General features: G+C 39.7%; 1 protein-coding gene across 1 annotated transcript in view; it reads right to left on the bottom strand.

The window, feature by feature from the left end:
* The window catches only part of KHDRBS2 (KH RNA binding domain containing, signal transduction associated 2), an 844,433-nt gene that overhangs the window by 708,711 nt on the left and 114,539 nt on the right, over window positions 1-21,183 (bottom strand). The window contains exon 2 of the mRNA XM_069562599.1: window positions 7,685-7,812. Coding sequence (XP_069418700.1) covers window positions 7,685-7,812 — 128 coding nt within the window. The remainder of the gene's footprint in view (window positions 1-7,684; window positions 7,813-21,183) is intronic.

Here is a 21,183-nt window from a genome sequence, read left to right on the forward strand (position 1 = left end):
TCTATTTCTGGACTTTATTTGGTTACACTGATCTACTTGTCTGTCTTCATGCTAAATTCAAAGTTTTTTTTTTTTTTTTTTTTTTTTTTACCATAGCTTCATATTAAAGTTTGAAAAAAAAAAGAAAAAAAAAGGAAAGAAAGAAAACTTTATCATCTCTCCTTGCTATTCTTTGGAACTCTGAATTAAGACCAGTATATCTTTCCTTTCCTCTTTTGGAGGAATACCTATACCTGGAGGAATAGGTTATCTCTTGACCTTAATTTTGCTTTCCAGTCCCCTATGATGTAGGGCACATCTTTATTTGGTGTTAGTTCTAGAAAGCATTTTAGGTCTTCATAGAACTGCTTCAATTGAAGCTTCTTTGGCATTAGTGGTTATGGCGTAGACTTGGATTACTGTAATGCTGTAATGGTTTGCCTTGGAAACAAACCAAGATCACGCTCTCAGTTTTGAGACTGTGCCCAACTACTTCATTTTGAACTCTTTTTTTTTTTTCCACCATGAGGGCTACTTCATTTCTTTTAAGGGATTCTTGCCCACACTAGTAGATATAATGGTAATCTAAATTAAATTCACCCATTCCTGTCCATTTTAGTTCACTGATCACTAAACTGTCAATGTTCACTCTTGCCATCTCCTATTTGACCACTTCCAATTTACCTTGATTCAATCAATATTTACCCATGTGTTAACATGTATCCAAATGTCATCATTCTTTATGGCTGAATAATATTCCCCTGTGTATATACCACATTTTGTGTAATCATACACCACCTGAGGATATTTGAGTTGTTTCTGTCTTTGGAAATTGTGAATAATGGTGCTGTGAATATTGATATACAACATTTGTAAAAATTTTTAATGTTTTTGGATATTCATAATTTAATTATTGATATACTTATAAAATCCATATATTTAAAGAAAATTCCTCATAAAATGGTAGAAATCTAAATATGCTACACAAATTTCTTTTGGGTGCTTGTGTGCTAAGTCACTTCAGTCATGCAACTATTTGAGACCCTATGGACTGTAGCCTACCAGGTTCTTCTGCTCATAGTATGTTCCAGGCAAGAATACTAGAGTCGGTTGCTGTGCCCTGCTCCATGGAAAATTCCCTACCCAAGGATTGAATGTACATCTCTTATGTCTCCTGCATTGGCAGGTGGGTTCTTTACCACTAGCGCCATTTGGGAAGCCCAAATTTCTTTCAACAACTACTTAAATTTGGAAAAGTAAATAAAAGTCACTCACAACTTTTCTACATGCATCTTTTTTTTTTAAATAATTGGTTACAGTCAGGTCTTAAGTTAGCATTATAAGTAGTAATAATCCCTTATCTAAATGTTTTTGTAGGTAAGGAGGAGATACATTAATTTCTAGAAAGTTTTTTCTTCCCATCCAATCTCAAGGTATTTAATAGCGCTTGAAATTATATAAAATTCACGTGTTTCCATAGGTCAGTATGTCCTTCAAAGTCAATAATAATATGAGAATTCATTCAATTTATGATGCAATACCTCTTGATTTTACCAGTGATCTTTCTCCTCTACCCTCTTGACAATCTATCTACATAAAAATCCATTTCTACCAAAACAACAAAACAAATGGGAGAAGGCCCATCTCTGTTTTATTGGGTATAGAGAAATTTACAGAAAGGTCACTGAATTAAACAAATGAACAAAGAAGCACATGAAGACTGGCAAGATTATAGAAGGGATGTGGGAGTGAAGATCCTTTGATTCTCAAAGGACCCCTGAGCAAGGATACCTGTTTGAACTCATTTCAAAAGGCACTAGATTTTAACTATCCTTTTGAAATAGTTTCCAGTTTTACAGTTGAGGGTGAGTGTGAAATAAACTAGAGGAACAGAAACAGCAGGTTAAAACAGACTGCAGGTGACCTAGAATGTGTAGACTCAGAAAAGAAGGTGAGGTCATTTTGTGAAGTGTAAGCACACATTTCATGAGGATGTACTGAACTCCCAAAAAAAAGATGAGAGGAAGGCATATCCAACTCAAGATTAAGAACACATGGGTCAAAGAAGACAAGGAGGTTTAAGTGCTGAGCGGGAAAATGATATTTAAATACATGAGATGAGCATTAATTTAAAAGTCGTTGGAAAAGATAAACACTAGACAGAATATCTCTGCAAATTTCTAAATTTTGCTGGAAAATAGGGTTATTTGAAGTTCCTTTCTATTGAAGAGAAGGCACTGTACAAGCACGTTGGAATTATTTTCTTTCTCTCATCAAAAATGTAACACTTCACCTAGGAGAGTCATTATCTTCTCAATTAAGATTTAAATTCACAAGAGATCAGGAAACTGATATGAATGAAACTGAAATCACAAAGACCATCAAATCCTTTTTTCTGTTTCCTTTAGAAAAATAAAAAGCAACTGATACTATGCAGCTGTCTCCACGAAAGATAAAACAAGTTTAAGATGTAAGCTATAGAGTGGCTTTTTAAAAGTCACATTGCTTAGAAAAATAGAGTTGTTTCTAAACTGATAAGTGTGATTCTGGCTCTGAAATGTGGTCACAGTTTTCATAGTCAGTAATGTTGGGTTTCTATTAACCATTATTAAATGTTCTGATAATTACTTACAAAGTTAGAAGGAAAAAAAAAAAAAAACCACTCATCAAGGCTTTGGATTTCAGTTTTTACCTTTAGAAGTACAAAGAAGGAAACAGGCACTGTGGGAGGATGTACCAGGCTGTGGAGAATGCTTCCCACCATACACAGAAGGCAGCCCCACTCTCTGGGATCAAGCAGGCGAACACGAAATACAGAGCAAGCACAGTGCTTTTGAACATATTTTGGAATTTAATTTTCTTCATTAACTTACATAGAAATTGATTTCAAAATAAGAACATGGCCGCTTTGATCTTAAAAGGGGCCAAATTTGGGGGCTGATTTACACTCCTGGTAGTTTATTGCTTTAAAAAGTTGTAAGTAACTGGAGTTGAGAAATGAAAAGTGGGCCTTGGGGTAAACTTAATTGAATAAAATATCTGATATTTTTCAGAGGATTCTGAAGGCAACATCACAAAATGTAATTTTAAAAGACACTGAGCAGCTGAATTGCCCAGGTGGATGAAGAGGTACCATCGTAACAGGCAGACCTCTAGCAGGTAGAGTAACACCGCCTACCATCTGACATGCCTCACTGTGCCCATGAACGTGGTAGTCATCCTTCGAGCAGAACAAAACAGAGTGCAGCATCTGACATTTTGTGTATCTTACTTCCCTAGGTACTGTAAGGCACTTGTTTGTTGAGATCAAGAAAATTTGGCCTTTTTTTTTTTCCTTCTCTTTTAACATGCTCATTGGGTTACAGCTGATTTACACTGTTGTGATATTTTCTTCTGTACAGCAAAGTGAATCAGTTATGTATGCTTGCCTATACTCAGTTGCTTAGTTTTGTCCAGCTCTATGCGGCCCCATAAACTGTAGCCAGCCAAGTCTCTCTGTCCATGGGATTATCCCATGGACAAGAATACTGAAGTCGATTGCTATTTCCTCCTCCAGGGTATCTTCCTGACTCAGGGATCAAACCTACATCTCCTGCATCAGCAGGTGGATTCTTTACCACTGAGGCACATGGAGATCCTATGAATCATATATCCACATATCCACTCTTCTTTACATTCTTCTCCCGTGTAGGACATTAGAGAGTATTGAGTAGAGTTCCCTGTACTATACAGTAGGTTCTCGTTCATTATCTTATTTTTAAAATCTGTTTTACATATAGTCGTGTGTATATGTCAATCCCAATCTTCAAGGATGAATATGTCTTCATTAAAGCCAATTTATACCCCAAGGTTCACTTTTGTTCTTTTTCTGTATATATCACCACTTTGTGTGTCAACACTAAATTATAATGCCATCTTTGAAGATACTTTCAAAAACAACTAAACTCAATACGCATATTTCAAACACTACAAATAACATAAGAAGCCATGACCAAGTTCACAACTGCAAAGTTTACAGACAAAAACAGTGAGTTACAACTACCAACAACCTGATAGAGACTGCATACTGGTTCTAAGATGTGTAAGAGTCGGAAACATCCAGATTTGAAAAAAAAAAAAAACTAAATGTATATTCCAACACCCTTATGGCAGAAAGTTGACGAGGAACTAAAAAGCCTCTTGATGAAAGTGAAAGTGGAGAGTGAAAAAGTTGGTATAAAGCTCAACATTCAGAAAACGAAGATCATGGCATCCAATCCCATCACTTCATGGGAAAACAGTGGAAACAGTTTTGGGGGGCTCCAAAATCACTGCAGATGGTGACTGCAGCCATGAAACTAAAAGACGCTTGCTCCTTGGAAGAAAAGTTATGACCAACCTAGAGAGCATATTCAAAAGCAGAGACTTTGCCAACTAAGATCTGTCTAGTCAAGGCTATGGTTTTTCCTGTGGTCATGTATGGATGTAAGAGTTGGACTATGAAGAAGGCTGAGTGCCGAAGAATTGATGCTTTTGAACTGTGGTGTTGGAGAAGACTCTTGAGAGTCCTTTGGACTGCAAGGAGATCCAACCAGTCCATTCTGAAGGAGATCAGCCCTGGGATTTCTTTGGAAGGAATGATGCTAAAGCTGAAACTCCAGTACTTTGGCCACCTCCTGCGAAAAGTTGACTCATTGGAAAAGACTTTGATGCTGGGAGGGATTGGGGGCAGGAGGAGAAGGGGACAACCAAGGATGAGATGGCTGGATGGCATCACTGACTCGATGCACGTGAGTCTGAGTGAACTCCACGAGTTGGTGATGGACAGGGAGGCCTGGCGTGCTGCTATTCATGGCGTCATAAAGAGTCGGACACAACTGAGCAACTGAACTGAACTGCAATGTATACTGGACTATATAGTACAATGTCTTTGGATTCAGGTAGAAAGAGCTAATGCTAAAGGTGGTGAATTTTCCACATGAATCTCAGGATTATAGAGTAACATACTGACTGATGTTGCCTCCTTAGAGACATGACTGAAGAAATAAAAGCTCTGATTCTAAAACATTTTCAAATGTAAACAGCAGATGTATAAAGTCTATTTATTTACTAACCTTACTACAAATAAAAATATTGAAAACAAACAAGAAAAACAGTCCATGAAAATAATTTGGTAACATAGGACATTTTCTCCAAATTAAGTGATTAATCACAAAATACTAGATAAATACTAGATAAATAATTCTTAATGTGTTTGTAAAGCATTCTTATGTTTTTTATAATTTAAAATCTTAAACTTCTCTCAATTCTTTGACTTACTGAATTAAATCAGCAAATTAACTTGAATTAGAGTCTAACTGAAACCCAATCTATCCAAAAAAGGCCAAGTAGTAAAATTAGGATAAGGTCATTTCCTCAAGCACGCCCCTAATTCTGCTTTGCTCTTTGTTTGGGAGGATGGTGTCATTGCCACATGGACTGTCAGTCTGCACAGCAGGTGTCAAGGGCAGAGACAGCCCTGGAGGAAGCTGAGAAGGCAACCTTAGCCCTGATGAAATACAAAGAGTAAGTCACTTTTTATTTTAAAAGAGTGAAACTTGAACCCATAAATACTGTTGTGCGCTACTCAACAGTTCACAGGATGACACCACACTACATGTGCTACGGCTTAAAGAACACAGCAAATACAGTTCAGGCTGAGTGATTATAATTTTACCCCACAACAGAGAATCACCACTTTAGAAATAAAATACCTTTTTCGAAAGCATGATTTTAATTTTATTGTTACAGTATAAAAAGTGAAAACAAATTTTGGTCAACTTGATAGATGATTGTGTTTGTCAGTATTTTTTATGTAAAAAAGTTCTAATATATGAAATTCATATTATTCATAAATAGTTTAATTTGTTTGGCATTATATTCATAGAAACTGTATATTTTCTAAAGCATACACTGTTATTTGATAATATTCCATAAAACTATTAATCATTAGGAGCTATTATTTTTCATTATCTTCCACATTATACATGAAAAAGTAATGGAAAATGTGAGCACTATTAGTCAAGTAAAAATGCAAAGACTCACAAAAAATGAAGGATTTAAAAAAACAGCAAATTTTCAAAGTATTCCATCATTCACACCATCATTTAGCATTATTTAGGACTTGAAATGCTAGCACATCTTGGTCAGAGATTCAGAGCTGCATTTTACTGAGAAGCAGATACTGAGTCTATCACAAGCTTTTCCATATCCAAAGAATAGATAAGGATTATCCCAGGAAACATTATCAAGTAATATGTATATTTAAATATATGATTTCAAGACTGAAGCTGTACTCTGTCTAGTTTTAATTAACCAAGTTCCTTTAAAGAATTGTATTTTCCTTAAGACCTTATCATATTTCTACCTTATTTCAGTATTATGTAAAAATTTTCATGTACATTTCTATGACAGTCCAACTTGATATTCATTAAAATGATTGTAAATTTAATAAAACTTAAATTATATATTCATTGTATGTACTTATCTTACAATAGTGCATGGCACCCCACTACAGTACTCTTGCCTGGAAAATCCCATGGACGATAGAGTCTGGTAGGCTGCAGTCCATGGGGTCGCCAAGAGTTGGACACGACTGAGTGACTTCCCTTTCACTTTTCACTTTCACACATTGAAGAAGGAAATGGCAACCCACTCCAGTGTTCCTGCCTGGAGAATCCCAGGGATAGGGGAGCCTGGTGGGCTTCCGTCTATGGGGTTGCACAGAATCAGACACGACTGAAGCGACTTAGCAGCAGCAGCAGCAGCTCAAAATAAGCACAAAATTCAAAAGCTTACATGTCCAAAAACCTCACCTGAAAGTTAAAATAAATGGTTTGATATGCTGTTATGTTTATCCTATTTGAAATAATTATAAACGCATCTTCTACTTAATTATATTTATCAAAATTTATCATATTAGAAGCCATTTGGTAAAATATAGCATTTATTTCTGTACTCTTTCTTCTTAGGATAATTACATGGGCTTTGCTCCACACTCTTCAGAAAGTTAACTACCAGCCTAAATCTTTGAGTTTCCATTTTTCTGCTTAGGCAATTTACTTGGGGGAAAAAAAAAAAAAAAACTGTTTTCAACCATTGGAATATATGAACATAAATAATGAAAGCAAGCCATTGAATGGTATATTTCATAATCATGATTCTGGTGATAAGAACATCATGTAATGACAAAATATCTAATGAAAAGCTATTTTCAAGAGAATAATATCATAATCATTATATAAATGGACCCTAGCGGTTTAAACCCAAGTGTCTAATAAAGATTATATTGCCTTCCTAGATTAAAGGATTCTCAGCTATTTGCCTCATGCTGTATATTTTGTACCATTAATTTTACAGTCTTATAATAAAATGTGCATTTTAACATGAACCAAAAGATTACTGATTGAGCATATTTGGACAAATTGCTGAACTACTTACATGTTAAATGATGAAAATATGTAATTATGTTTCCTATATTCACAGAATGAAATGTTCCAGCTATCAATAGAAAATTATTGTACTTTCAAAGAGTTTTCCTTCTTCTATGTCAGTATTATATATTAGTATATACTAATAAAATGAAGATTTGTACACTTATTTCATAAAGGCTATGAATGAAACATCATCTTATTTTCATCATTTTTTTTTTTAATTCAAGGAGGTTAAAAAGCATATACTGTAGTACCTTTGGATACTGTTTGACAGGAATCAATACCCTTTCTGAAAGCTTTATATTTTTGTTGCTGATGACATCAAGATATTTCTCTTCTTCATCTTCATTTTTTCCATCAGAACCTTGAAATTTTTCAATTTCTGAAAAAAAAATTCGCAAGAAAAGCATTAAATGAAATGTGAAGTCATTATAAATATGCTGGCTGTTCTTATTACTCCTCTTATTAAATAGGATTTCGAAGAATCTTGATAAAGACTGAAACAGCACCATGCTGAAGCTACATCAATGTCACTATTGTCTGTACAATGATCTCTTGTCAACCAAAACTAAAAAGCAGTGATTGAAGATACGACTGTCTAATACTTAGCAATGGCCACAGGACTGGAAAAGGTCACTTTTCATTCCAATCCCAAAGAAAGGCAATGCCAAAGAATGCTCAAACTACCACACAATTGCACTCATCTCACACGCTAGTAAAGTGATGCTGAAAATCCTCCAAGCTAGGCTTCAGCAATACGTGAACTGTGAACTTCCTGACGTTCAAGCTGGTTTTAGAAAAGGCAGAGGAACTAGAGATCAAATTGCAAACATCTGCTGGATCATGGAAAGAGCAAAAGAGTTCCAGAAAAACATCTATTTCTGCTTTATTGACTGTGCCAAAGTCTTTGACTGTGTGGATCACAATAAACTGTGGAAAATTCTGGAAGAGATGGGAATACCAGACCATCTAACCTGCCTCTTGAGAAATCTGTATGCAGGGCAGGAAGCAACAGTTAGAACTGTACATGGAACAACAGACTGGTTCCAAATAGGAAAAGGAGTATGTCAGGGCTGTATATTGTCACCCTGCTTATGTAACTTCTATGCAGAGTACATCATGAGAAACGCTGGACTGGAAGAAACACAAGCTGGATTCAAGATTGCCGGGAGAAATATCAATAACCTCAGATATGCAGATGACACCACCCTTATGGCAGAAAGTGAAGAGGAACTAAAAAGCCTCTTGATGAAAGTGAAAGAGGAGAGTGAAAAAGTTGGCTTAAAGCTCAACATTCAGAAAACGAAGATCATGGCATCTGGTCCCATCACTTCATGGGAAATAGATGGGGAAACAGTGAAGACAGTGTCAGAATTTATTTTGGGGGGGGCTCCAAAATCACTGCAAATGGTGATTGCAGCCATGAAATTAAACGACGCTTACTCCTTGGAAGAAAAGTTATGACCAACCTAGATGCATATTCAAAAGCAGAGATATTACTTTGCTGACTAAGGTCCATCTAGTCAAGGCATGGTTTTTCCAGTAGTCATGTATGGATGTGAGAGTTGGACTGTGAAGAAGGCTAAGCGCCAAAGAATTGATGCTTTTGAACTGTGGTGTTGGAGAAGACTCTTGAGAGTCCCTTGAACTGCAAGGAGATCAAACCTGTCCATTCTGAAGGAGATCAATCCTGGGATTTCTTTGGAAGGAATGATGCTAAAGCTGAAACTCCAGTACTTTGGCCACCTCATGCAAAGAGTTGACTCATCGGAAAAGACTCTAATGCTGGGGGTGGGTGGGGGGGGGGGATTGGAGGCAGGAGGAGAAGGGAACGACCGAGGATGAGATGGCTGGATGGCATCACTGACTCAATGGACGCGAGTCTGAGTGAACTGCGGGAGTTGGTGATGGACAGGGAGGCCTGGCGTGCTGCGATTCATGGGGTTGCAAAGAGTCGGACACAACTGAACGACTGAACTGAATTGAACTGAATGTGAAGACAGAATGCATCTGATTAAAATTTAACATATTCAAACAAAATTTGAGAAAATATATACACTTGAAATATTTTAAAATATTAAGCAAGCATCAATTTCCTAGGAGGAATGAAGAAAACAAATATATTTTGAGGTTAAATGTTTGTTTTTTATTCAAAATTGTTCCTAAGAAAACATAATTGAAAACAGAAGTCATTCATTATTTTTAATAGAGTAGTAAAGATGAATAGAGATAAGTAGTAGAGAAAAGGCAATGGAAAAATAAATCAAATTGCCAACATCAATTGGATCAGTTGGATCACTGAAAAAGTGATAGAGAGTTCCAGAAAAAACATCTACTTTAGCTTTACTGACAATCCCAAAGTCTTTCACTGTGTGTCACAAAAAAACTGTGGAAAATTCTTAAAGAGATGGGAATACTAGACCACCTGACCTGTCTCCAGAGAAATCTGTATGCAGGTCAGGAAGCAACAGTTAGAACTGGAAACGGAACAACAGACTGGTCCCAAATAGGAAAAGGAGTACGTCAAGGCTGTATATTGTCACCCTGCTTATTTAACTTCTATGCAGAGCACATCATGAGAAATGCTGGGTTGGATGAAACACAAGCTGGAATCAAGATTGCCGGGAGAAATATCAATCACCTAAGATATGCAGATGACACCACCCTTATGGCAGAAAGTGCAGAACTAAAGAGTCTCGGTGAAAGTGAAAGGGGAGAGTGACAAAGTTGACTTAAAACTCAACATTCAGAAAGCTAAGATCGTGGCATCTGGTCCCATCACTTCATGGCAAATAGATGGGGCAATAGTGGAAAGAGTGAGAGACTTTATTATGGGGGGCTCTAAAATCACTGCAGATAGTGACTGCAGCCGTGACATTAAAAGATGATTGCTCCTTGGAAGAAAAGTTATGACCAAACTAGACAGCATATAAAAAGCAGAGACATTACTTTGCCAACAAGGGTCTATCTAGTCAAAGCTTTGGTTTTTCCAGTAGTCAAGTATGGATGTGAGAACTGGACTATAAAGAAAGTTGAGCACCAAGCATTGACTCTTTTGTACTCTGGTACTGGAGGAGACACTTGAGAGTCCCTTGGACTACAAGAGAGTACCTTAGACTACCAATCAGTCTATCCAAACGGAAATCAGTCAAGAATATTCAATGCAAGGACTGATGCTGAAGCTGAAATTCCAATACTTTGGCCACCTGATGGGAAGAACTGACTCATTTAAAAAGACCCTGATGTACCATTCATCTACACAATGGAGTATTACTCAGCCATTAAAAAGAATACATTTGAATCAGTTCTAACGAGGTGGATGAAACTGGAGCCTATTATACAGAGTGAAGCAAGCCAGAAAGAAAAACACCAATACAGTATACTAATGCATATATATGGAATGTAGAAAGATGGTAATGATAACCCTGTATGCAATACAACAAAAGAGACACAGATGTATAGAACAGCCTTTTGGACTCTGTGGGAGAGGGTGAGGGTGGGATGATTTGGGAGAATGGCATTGAAACGTGTATAATATCATATATGAAATGAATAGCCAGTCCAGGTTCAATGCATAATACTGGATGCTTGGGTCTTGGGGCTTGTGCACTGAGATGACCCAGAGGGATGGTACGGGGAGGGAGGAGGGAGGGGGGTTCAGGATGGGGAACATGTGTATACCTTTGGCAGGTTCATCTTGATACATGGCAAAACCAATACAATATTTAAAGTAATTAGCCTCCAATTAAAATAAATTTCTATTAAAAATAAACAAATAAATAAAAAGACCCTGATGCTGGGAATGATTGAAGGCAGGAGGAGAAGGGGATGACAGAGGATGAGATGGTTGGATTGCAACACCAACTCAATGGACATGAATTTGAGTAAACTCCAGGAGTTCGTGATGGACAGGGAAGCCTGGCATACTGCAGTCCATAGCGTTGTAACCAGTCGGACACAACGGAGTGACTGAACTGAACTGACTTGAACTGGGAGATAAATAGTATGATACCATATACTCTAGACAAACTTAAATACAATTAAAAAGGAGATATCATGAAATAGTCCTTTAAAGAATTAAATCTGTAATTGATGTCACTCATATTCATCAACATGAAATTACCTACCTAGAGGTTTAAGAAGAACTGATAATTTTCCCTCATAAGAATGCTCCCAGGAGAAGAAGATGGTATAGATTAGGCAGATGTGGAGTGCATCTCTCTTCACAGATACATCATGAATACACCTTCAGACACAGAAGTGTATGCAGAACACCAGCTGAGAGCGGGCAGGAGTGAAAAAAAATATATAGATCCACACAAAACTCGGTAGGACAAAGGAATTAGTGTGTGTGTGTGTGTGTGGGGGGGGGTGGACATGAGTGCTTCTAGGACTGGACCTGCCCTTGGCAGGTGGGGGAACTGAAGCAGGAGTCCGATCCCCACAGAGGGGCAATTGTCTGAGTCAGAAGAGAGACTTTTAAGGATAAGACTGAAACAGTTGATCTGTGGCAGCCTAAATGGAAAGATAATCAGACAGTCCTTGCCACAGTCATTCATACATGGGGCAGGAATACGGGTCTGCTGGAAGCTGCAGTGGCTGGGAACTGGAGTTTAGGGATTGTGGAGCAGTCCCAGAGTGAGTGAGGGCCGCTGTTGACTCTGGAGAGATGGATGAAAGGGATATGAGGGAGAAGATCATGGTTGGAAATGCCTATGGAAGAAAGCCAGGCAGCCATGGAAGGCAATACAGATGGGGTGGAGCCATCACCATAGCCTCTATCTCTCTCCACACAAAAGTATCAGCAGCTGAACATTAGAGAGGCTAGCCCATCAAATGCCTGACACACTGAACTACAGAGTAGGACCCCACCCATGGTGCTCCTTTCAGTGACTGATGGGCCAAACTACAGAGTAGGAAACAAGTCGGGGGACCCCTCTCTGTGACTGACACTCAGAACAACAGAGAAGGACCCCAGGCAAGGGAACCCTCTAAGTGCCTGAATGGGCAGAGCTACAGACAAAGACTGGCCGTAGAGGTCTTCTGATCCCCAGCTACAAGAGCCTCAAAAAAATACTCTGATATGGCCATAATTCCTGCCACAGAGGCAGTCTGTGTCCCTGCACACTTGGCACCGCCAGGGTCCCAACAAGCCAAGCAGCAGCATCACATTCACGCTCAACTCTCATTGGGGAAAAGCTGCCACAAGCAAAAAAAAAAAAAAAAAAAAAAGGAAGAAGTCTTGTGTTTATGCATGCAGAGTCACTTCAGTCCTGTCTTGACTCTTTGCAACCCTGTAGACTGTGGCCTGCTGGGCTTCTCTGTCAGAGAAGGTGTTCTCCAGGCGAGAATACTGGGGTGTATTTGCCAATACTGGTTGCCAAACACTTCTTAGAGCACTGTATTTCCTGCTACCCCAGCCGCCAACCCCCCTGAGTACCTGGTACTGCCAGAAACCCTAAGATCCAAGCAGCTGTACCATCTCCACACCTGGCCCTCACAGGGACAAACCCAAGCCCTCCAGGTTAGCTTCAGGAGATAATTCCCAGTGCACAATCCATATGCAGAAGTGGAAATAAAATCACAATTGAAACCTGGGGGCAGTTTAGCTAGGAGAGAAGATCCAAAACCTTCAGACCATCTATACAAGCTGCAGATTAAATCCAGATGATCAACTAGGCAGACTCTGTGTCTAAGAAATATCTAAAAGGGCACTGAGAGCCCTCACAAAAGAAAATGCACTAGCTCTGATAACTGTGGACATTAGAAGTAAGAACACAGAAGAGTAGGACCAGATTAGAATCTGAGCAGCCTTCACAGGAGGTCCAGAAATCAGCACTGTGTTGTAGGGCATCCTAGGAAGGTGAGATGGACTGTTATTTCCATTGAGGGAAAGGACTCTGACAGCAGTGACTCAAGAAAACCACTTATTATTCTTATTTTTTGACTTGTTCTATAGATTCTTTCAGATGTTTTACCTCCCTACCCCCACTCTGTTGTAATTGTTGATTTTATTGGCGCTGATAAATCCAAATAATTTTTGAACTTTTTTTTTTTTTTAACTCAGTCACCTTTTTTATTGGTGCCATAAACCTCTGCCTCTGTGTTGGGCTTCTGCAGTTCTGTGGAGTTTTACTCTCTCTTTTTTTTTTTTTTTTTCCTCTCTCTCTTTTTTAGATTTTTTAAACCAATTAATATTTTTTCTAATTTATTCCTTTGTTTTATTTTCCTACTGTTCTCTTCCCCTTGCAGTTAACCTTTAACATATATAAATCTTGTTTGCTAATGCTAAGTCACTTCAGTCGTGTCCGACTCTGTGCGACCCCATAGACGGCAGCCAACCAGGCTGCCCCATCCCTGGGATTCTCCAGGCGAGAACACTGGAGTGGGTTGCCATTTCCTTCTCCAATGCATGAAAGTGAAAAGTGAAAGTGAAGTTTTTCAGTTATGTCCGACCCTCGGTGACCCCATGGACTGCAGCCTACCAGGGTCCTCTGTCCATGGGATTTTCCAGGCAAGACTACTGGAGTGGGTAGCCATTGCCTTCTCCATAAATCTTGTTTATCTACCTCTATTCAACTTTGCACCATGCAGAAGTGCTGTGGCTGTGACGGACCATCCAAAAGTGCTGTGGACTACACAGAAAAGTGGATGAGAGGAGCTACCCTATGCACAAGGTCAGGGACGGAGACCTAGAGGGCCAGGCTGTGACAGTGCAGAAGCGGCCCAGAGGAGCTATCCCATGTCCGAAATCAGGGGCAGCAGCCAAGAGGAGCTACTCCACATCCAAGGAGCGGCAGCTGCATGGGTAAAGGAGGTCCGAGAGGGGCTACTCCATACTCAAGGTGAGGAGGGGCAACCTCGTGCAAGGTAAGAAGCCTTGGCAGCGCTTTGCTGGAGCAGCCGTGAAGAGATACTCCACATCCAAGGTAAGAGAAACCCAAGTAAGAATGTAGGTGTGCAAGAGGGCATCAGAGGCCAGACACACTGAAACCATAATCACAGAAAATTAGCCAATCTGATCACACAGACCACGGCCTTGCCTAACTCAGTGAAACTAAGCCATGCCATGAGGGGGCCACCTAAGACAGATGGGTCATGGAGGAGAGATCTGACAGAATGTGGTTCACTGGAGAAGGGAATAGCAAATCACTTCAGTATTTTTTGCCTTGAGAACCCCATGAACAGTATGAAAAGGCAAAATGATAGAATACTGAAAGAAGAACTCCCCAGGTCAGTAAGTGCCCAATATGCTACTGGAGATCAGTGGAGAAATAACACCACAATGAATGAAGGGATGGAGCCAAAGCAAAAACAATACCCAGCTGTGGATGTGACTGGTGATAAAAGCAAGGTCCAATGCTCTAAAGAGCAATATTGCATAGGAACCTGGAATGTTAGGTCCATGAATCAAGGCAAATTGGAAGTGGTCAAACAGGAGACGACAAGAATGAACGTTGACATTCTAAGAATCAGCCAACTAAAATGGACTGGAAAGGGTGAATTTAACTCAGATGACCATTATAGCTATTACTGTGGGAAGGAATACATTAGAAGAAATGGAGTAGCCATCATGGTCAACAAAAGAGTCTGAAATGCAGTATTTAGGATCCAATCTCAAAAATGACAGAATGATCACTGTTCATCTCCAAGGCAAAGCATTCAATATCATGGTAATTAAAGCCTATGCCATAACCACTAATGCTGAAGCAGCTGAACTTGAACGGTTCTATGAAGACCTACTTTGGCCACCTCATGCGAAGACTTGACTCATTGGAAAAGACTCTGATGCTGGGAGGGATTGAGGGCAGGAGAAGAAGGGATGACAGAGGATGAGATGGCTGGATGGCATCACTGACTCGATGGACGCGAGTCTGAGTGAACTCCGGGAGTTGGTGATGGAGAGGGAGGCTTGGCGTGGTGCGATTAATGGGGCCAGAATGGGTAGGACACGACTGAGTGACTGAACTGAACTGAACTGATGAAGACCTACAAGACCTTTTAGAACAACCAAAATTGATATCCTTTTGAGGGGACAGGAATGCAAAAGTAGGAATTCAAGAAACACCTGGAGTGTTTGGCCTTGGCAAATTGGCAAATTTGGCCTTGGAGTACAGAAGGAAGCAGGGCAAAGGTTAATATAGTATTGCCAAGAGAACGCACTGCTCATAAAAAATACCCTCTTACAACAACACAAGAGAAGATTCTACACATGGACATCACCAGATGGAAAACACCAAAATCAGATTGATTATATTCTTTGCAGCCAAAGATGGAGAAGCTCCATACAGTTAACAAAAAAAAAGACTGGGAGCTGCCTGTGCCTCAGATCATGAACTCCTTATTGCCAAATTCAGACTTAAATTGAAGACAGTAGGGAATACCACTAGACCATTAAGGTATAACCTAAATCAAATCCTTTATGATTCTACAGTGGGAGTGAGAAATGGATTTAAGGGGCTAGATCTGATAGAGTGCCTGATGAGCTATGGACGGAGGTTCATGACATTGTACAGGAGACAGGGATCAAGACCATTCCCACGTAAAAGAAATGCAAAAAAGCAAAATGGCTGTCTGAGGAGGTCTTACAAAGAACTGTGAAATGAACAGAAAAGCAAAGGAGAAAAGGAAAGATATAAGCATCTGAATGCAGACTTCCAAAGAATAGCAAGGAGATTAAGAAACCCTTCTACAGAGATCCATGCAAAGAAATAGAGGAAAACAACAGAATGGGAAAGACTAGAGATCTCTTAAAGATAATTATACACAAAAGGGAACATTTCATGCAAAGATGGGCTCGATAAAGGACAGAAAAGGTATAGATATAACAGAAGCAGAAGGCATTGGGAAGAGGTGGCAAGAATACACAGAAGAACTGTTCAAAAAAGATCATTATGACCCAGATATCATGATGGTGTGATCACTTACCTAGAGCCAGACACGACGGAAAGTGAATTGAAGTGGGCCTTAGAGAGCATCACTACAAAGCTAGTGGAGGTGATGGAATTCCAGTTGAGCTATTTCAAATCCTGGGAGATGATGCTGTGAAAGTGCTGCACTCAATATGCCAGTAAATTTGGAAAATGCAGCCGTGGCCACAGCACTGGAAAAAAGTCAGTTTTCATTACAATCATAAACAAAGGCAATGCGAAAGAATGCTCAAACTACCACATAATGGCATTCATCTCACATGCTAGTAAAGTAACGGTCAAAATTTTCCAAGTCAGGCTTTATCAATACGTGAACCGTGAACTTCCAGATGTTCAACCTGGCTTTAGAAAAGGAAGAGGAAGCAAAGATTAAATTGCAAACACCCGATGGATCATGGAAAAAGCAAGAGTTCCAAAAAACATCTATTTCTGCTTTATTGACTATGCCAAAGCCTTTGACTGTGTGGATTGCAATAAACTATGGAAACTTCTGAAAGAGATGGGAATGACAGACCACCTAACCTGCCTCTTGAGAAACCTATATGCAGGCCAGGAAGCAACAGTTATAACTGGACATGGAAAAACAGGCTGGTTCCAAATAGGAAAAGGAGTATGTCAAGGCTGTATATTGTCACTCTGCTTATTTAACTTATATGCAGAGTACTATCATGAGAAACGCTGGGCTGGAAAAAGCACAAGCTGAAATCAAGATTGCTAGGAGAAATATCAATAACGTCCGATATACAGATGACACCACCCTTATGGCAGAAAGTGAAGAGGAACTAAAAGCCTCTTGATGAAAGAGGACACGGAAAAGCTGGCTAAAGCTCAACATTCAGGAAATGAAGATCATGGCATCCAGTCCCATCACTTCATGGAAACTAGAAGGGGAAACAGAGGAAACTGTGTCAGACTTTATTTTTGGGTGCTTCAAAATCACTGTAGATGCTGATTGCAGCCATGAATTTAAAAGATGCTTACCCCATGGAAGGAAAGTTATGTCCAACCTGAACAGCATATTAAAAAGCAGAGACAGCACTTTGCCAAGAAATGTCCATCTACTCAAGACAGTGGTTTTTGCAGTACTCATGTACTGATGTGAGAGTTGCACTATGAAGAAACCTGAGCGCTGAAGAATTGATGCTTTTGAACTGTGGTGTTGGAGAAGACTCTTGAGAGTCCCTTTTATTGCAAGGAGACCCAACCAGTCCATCCTGAGGGAGATCAGTCCTGGGTGTTTATTCGAAGGACTGACACTGAAGCTGAAACTCCAATATTTTGGCCACCTCATGCGAAGAGTTGACTCATTGGAAAATACCCTGATGCTGGGAGGGATTGGGGACAGGAGGAGAAGGGGATGACAGAAGATGAGATGGCTGGATGGCATCATCGACTCAATGACGTTCAGTTCAGTTCAGTTGCTCAGTCGTGTCCGACTCTTTGCGACCCCATGAATTGCAGCACACCAGGCCTCCCTGTCCATCACCAAATCCCGGCATTCACTCAGACTCGCGTCCATTGAGTCCGTGATGCCATCCAGCCATCTCATCCTCTGTTGTCCCCTTCTCCTCCTGCCCTCAATCCCTCCCAGCATCAGAGTCTTTTCCAATGAGTCAACTCTTTGCATGAGGTGGCCAAAGTACTGGAGTTTCAGCTTTAGCATCATTCCTTCCAAAGAAATCCCAGGGTTGATCTCCTTCAGAATGGACTGGTTGCATCTCCTTGCAGTCCAAGGGACTCTCAAGAGTCTTCTCCAACACCACAGTTCAAAAGCATCAATTCTTTGGCACTCAGCCTTCTTCATAGTCCAACTCTCACATCCATACATGACCACTTGAAAAACCATAGCTTTGACTAGACTGACCTTAGTCAGCAAAGTAATGTCTCTGCTTTTGAATTTGCTATCTAGGTTGGTCATAACTTTTCTTCCAAGGAGTAAGTTTGTGTAAACTCCAGGAGTTGGTATCGGACAGGGAGCCCTGGCGTGCTGCGATTCATGGGGTCGCAAAGAGTTGGACATTTCTCACAAAATGGTGTTTAACTTTGTAAGAAATTGACAGAGCATTTAATAAAGTGGTTTGTACAATTTAAACTTCCTGACAGTTATGTATTCTTCAGTTCAGTTCAGTTGCTCAGTTGTGTCCGACTCTGCGACCCCATGAACCGCAGCATCCCATGCCTCCCTGTCCATCACCAATTCCCATAGTCCACCCAAACCCATGTCCGTTGAGTCAGTGATGTAATCCAACCATATCATGCTCTGTCGTCCCCTTCTCCTGCCCTCAATCTTTCCTAGAATTAGGGTTTTTTCAAATGAGTCAGCTCTTCGCATTAGTTGGCCAAAGTACTGGAGTTTCAGCTTTAGCATCATTCCTTCCAATGAATACCCAGTGCTGATCTTCTATAGGATGGACTAGTTGGATCACCTTGCAGTCCATGGGACTCTCAAGAGTCTTCTCCAGCACCACAGTTCAAAAGCATCAGTTCTTCAGCACTCAGCTTTCTATATAGTCCAACTCTCACATTGATATATGACCACTGGACAATCGATAGCCTTGACTACACAGACCTTTGTTGACAAAGTAATGTCTGTTTTTTAATATGTTGTTCAGGTTGGTCACAAGTTTCCTTCCAAGGAGTAAGTGCCTGTTAATTTCATGGATGCAATCACCATCTGCAGTGATTTTGAAGCCCCCAAAAATAAAGTGTCACACTGCTTACACTGTTTTCCCATCTATTTCCCATGAAGTGATGGACTCGATGCCATGATTTTGGTTTTCGGAATGCTGAGTTTTAAGCCAACTTTTTCACTCTCCTCTTTCAATTTCATCAAGAGGCTCTTTAATTCCTCTTCACTTTCTGCCATAAGAGTGGTGTCATCTGCGTATCTGAGGTTATTGATATTTCTCCCAGCAATCTTGATTCCAGCTTGTGCTTCCTTCCAGCCCAGCATTTCTCATGATGTACTCTGCATATAAGTTAAACAAGCAGGGTAACAATATACAGTCTTGACATACTCCTTTTCCTATTTGAACTAGTGTGTTGTTCCATGTCCAGTCTAATTGTTGCCTCCTGACCTGCATATAGGTTTCTCAAGAGGCAGGTAAGGTGGTCCGGTGTTCCCATCTCTTTCAAGATTTTCCACAGTTTATTGTGATCCACAGAGTCAAAGGCTTTGGCATAGTCAATAAAGCAGAAAGAGATTTTTTTTCTGGAACTCTTGCTTTTTCTGTGATTCAGCCAATGCTAGCAATGTTATCTTTGGTTCCTCTGTCTTTTCTAAAACCAATGTGAAGATCTGGAAGTTCATGTTTCAAGTATTGCTGAAGCCTGGCTTGGAGAGTTTTGAGCATTACTTTACTAGCATGTGGGATGAGTGCAATTGTGCAGTAATTTGAGCATTCTTTGGCATTGCCTTTCTTTGGGATTAGAATGAAAACTGACTTTTCCAGTCCTGTGGCCACTGCTGAGCTTCCCAAATTTGCTGACATATTGGGTGCAGCACTTTCACAGCATCATCTTTCAGAATTTGAAATAACTCAACTAGAATTTCATCACCTCTCCTAGCTTTGTTCGTAGTGATGTTTTCTAAGGCCCCTTTGACTTCACATTGCAGGATATCTGACTCTGAGTGATCACACCATCATGAATTATCTGGGTCATGAATATCTTTTTTATACAGTCCTTCTGATTATTCTTGCCACCTCTTCTTAATATCTTCTGCTTCTGTTAGGTCTATACCATTTCTGTCCTGTATGGATCCCATCTTTGCATGAAATGTTCCCTTGGTATCTCTAATTTTCTTGAAGACATCTCTAGTCTTTCCCATTCTATTGTTTTCCTCTATTTCTTTGGCTTGATCACTGAGGAAGGCTTTCTTATCTCTCCTTGCTATTCTTTGGAACTCTGTATTCAAAGGGGTATTTCTTTCCTTTTCTCCTTTGTTTTTCAGGTCTCTCCTTTTCACAGCTATTTGTAAGGCCTCCTCAGACAGCCATTTTGCTTTTTATTTTTATTTTTTATTATTTTTTTTTTTTTTTGCATTTCTTTTTCTTGAGGATGGTCTTCATTCCTCTATCCTATACAATGTCATGAAGCTCCATCCATAGTTCTTCAGGCACTCTGTCTATCAGATCTAGTCCCTTAAATCTATTTCTCACTTCCACTGTGTATTTGTAAGGGATGTGATTTTGGTCATATCTGAATAGTCAAGTGGTTTTCCCCACTTGCTTCAATTTAAGTCTGAATTTGGCAATAAGGAGTTCATGATCTGAGCCACAGTCACCTCCCAGTCTTGTTTTTTCTGACTGTATAGAGCTTCTCCATCTTTGGCTGTAAAGAATATAATCAATCTGATTTTGTTGTTGATCATCTGGTGATGTCCATGTGTAGTATTCTCTTGTGTTGTTGGAAGAGGGTGTTTGCTATTGAGAGGGTAACAGGCAGGAAGGCCAGAGGTCTCCAAATGGAGGAAATAGCCTGCAAGTGTCAAACATTTTTATCTCTCTTAAGCTGCAGGAGGAAACAAACTAGTATTTTTTTCCTTCTCTATACCAATTTAAAAGGAGGTTTCTCTTAAAATACTGTGTTGCCATAATGACACCTGGTTTCACCTAAAGTTAACTATTCTCAAACCTAGAGATAATCAATGCATTTCTCTTATGGAAACATTTATCTTAAGCTATGGTAATGTACTATGCATTTACCCCAAACTCTGTCTTCAAGTCAGTTCTGCCTCTTGGCTCAGAACTTGCTTGACAAACCAGTATGTTATATTCAGATATTGTTCCCCTAATCTATGTAAATGAAACTATTTGTATAGT

Source organism: Ovis canadensis, chromosome 20 (assembly GCF_042477335.2).
Source record: "Ovis canadensis isolate MfBH-ARS-UI-01 breed Bighorn chromosome 20, ARS-UI_OviCan_v2, whole genome shotgun sequence".
NCBI classification, from domain to species: Eukaryota; Metazoa; Chordata; class Mammalia; order Artiodactyla; family Bovidae; genus Ovis; species Ovis canadensis.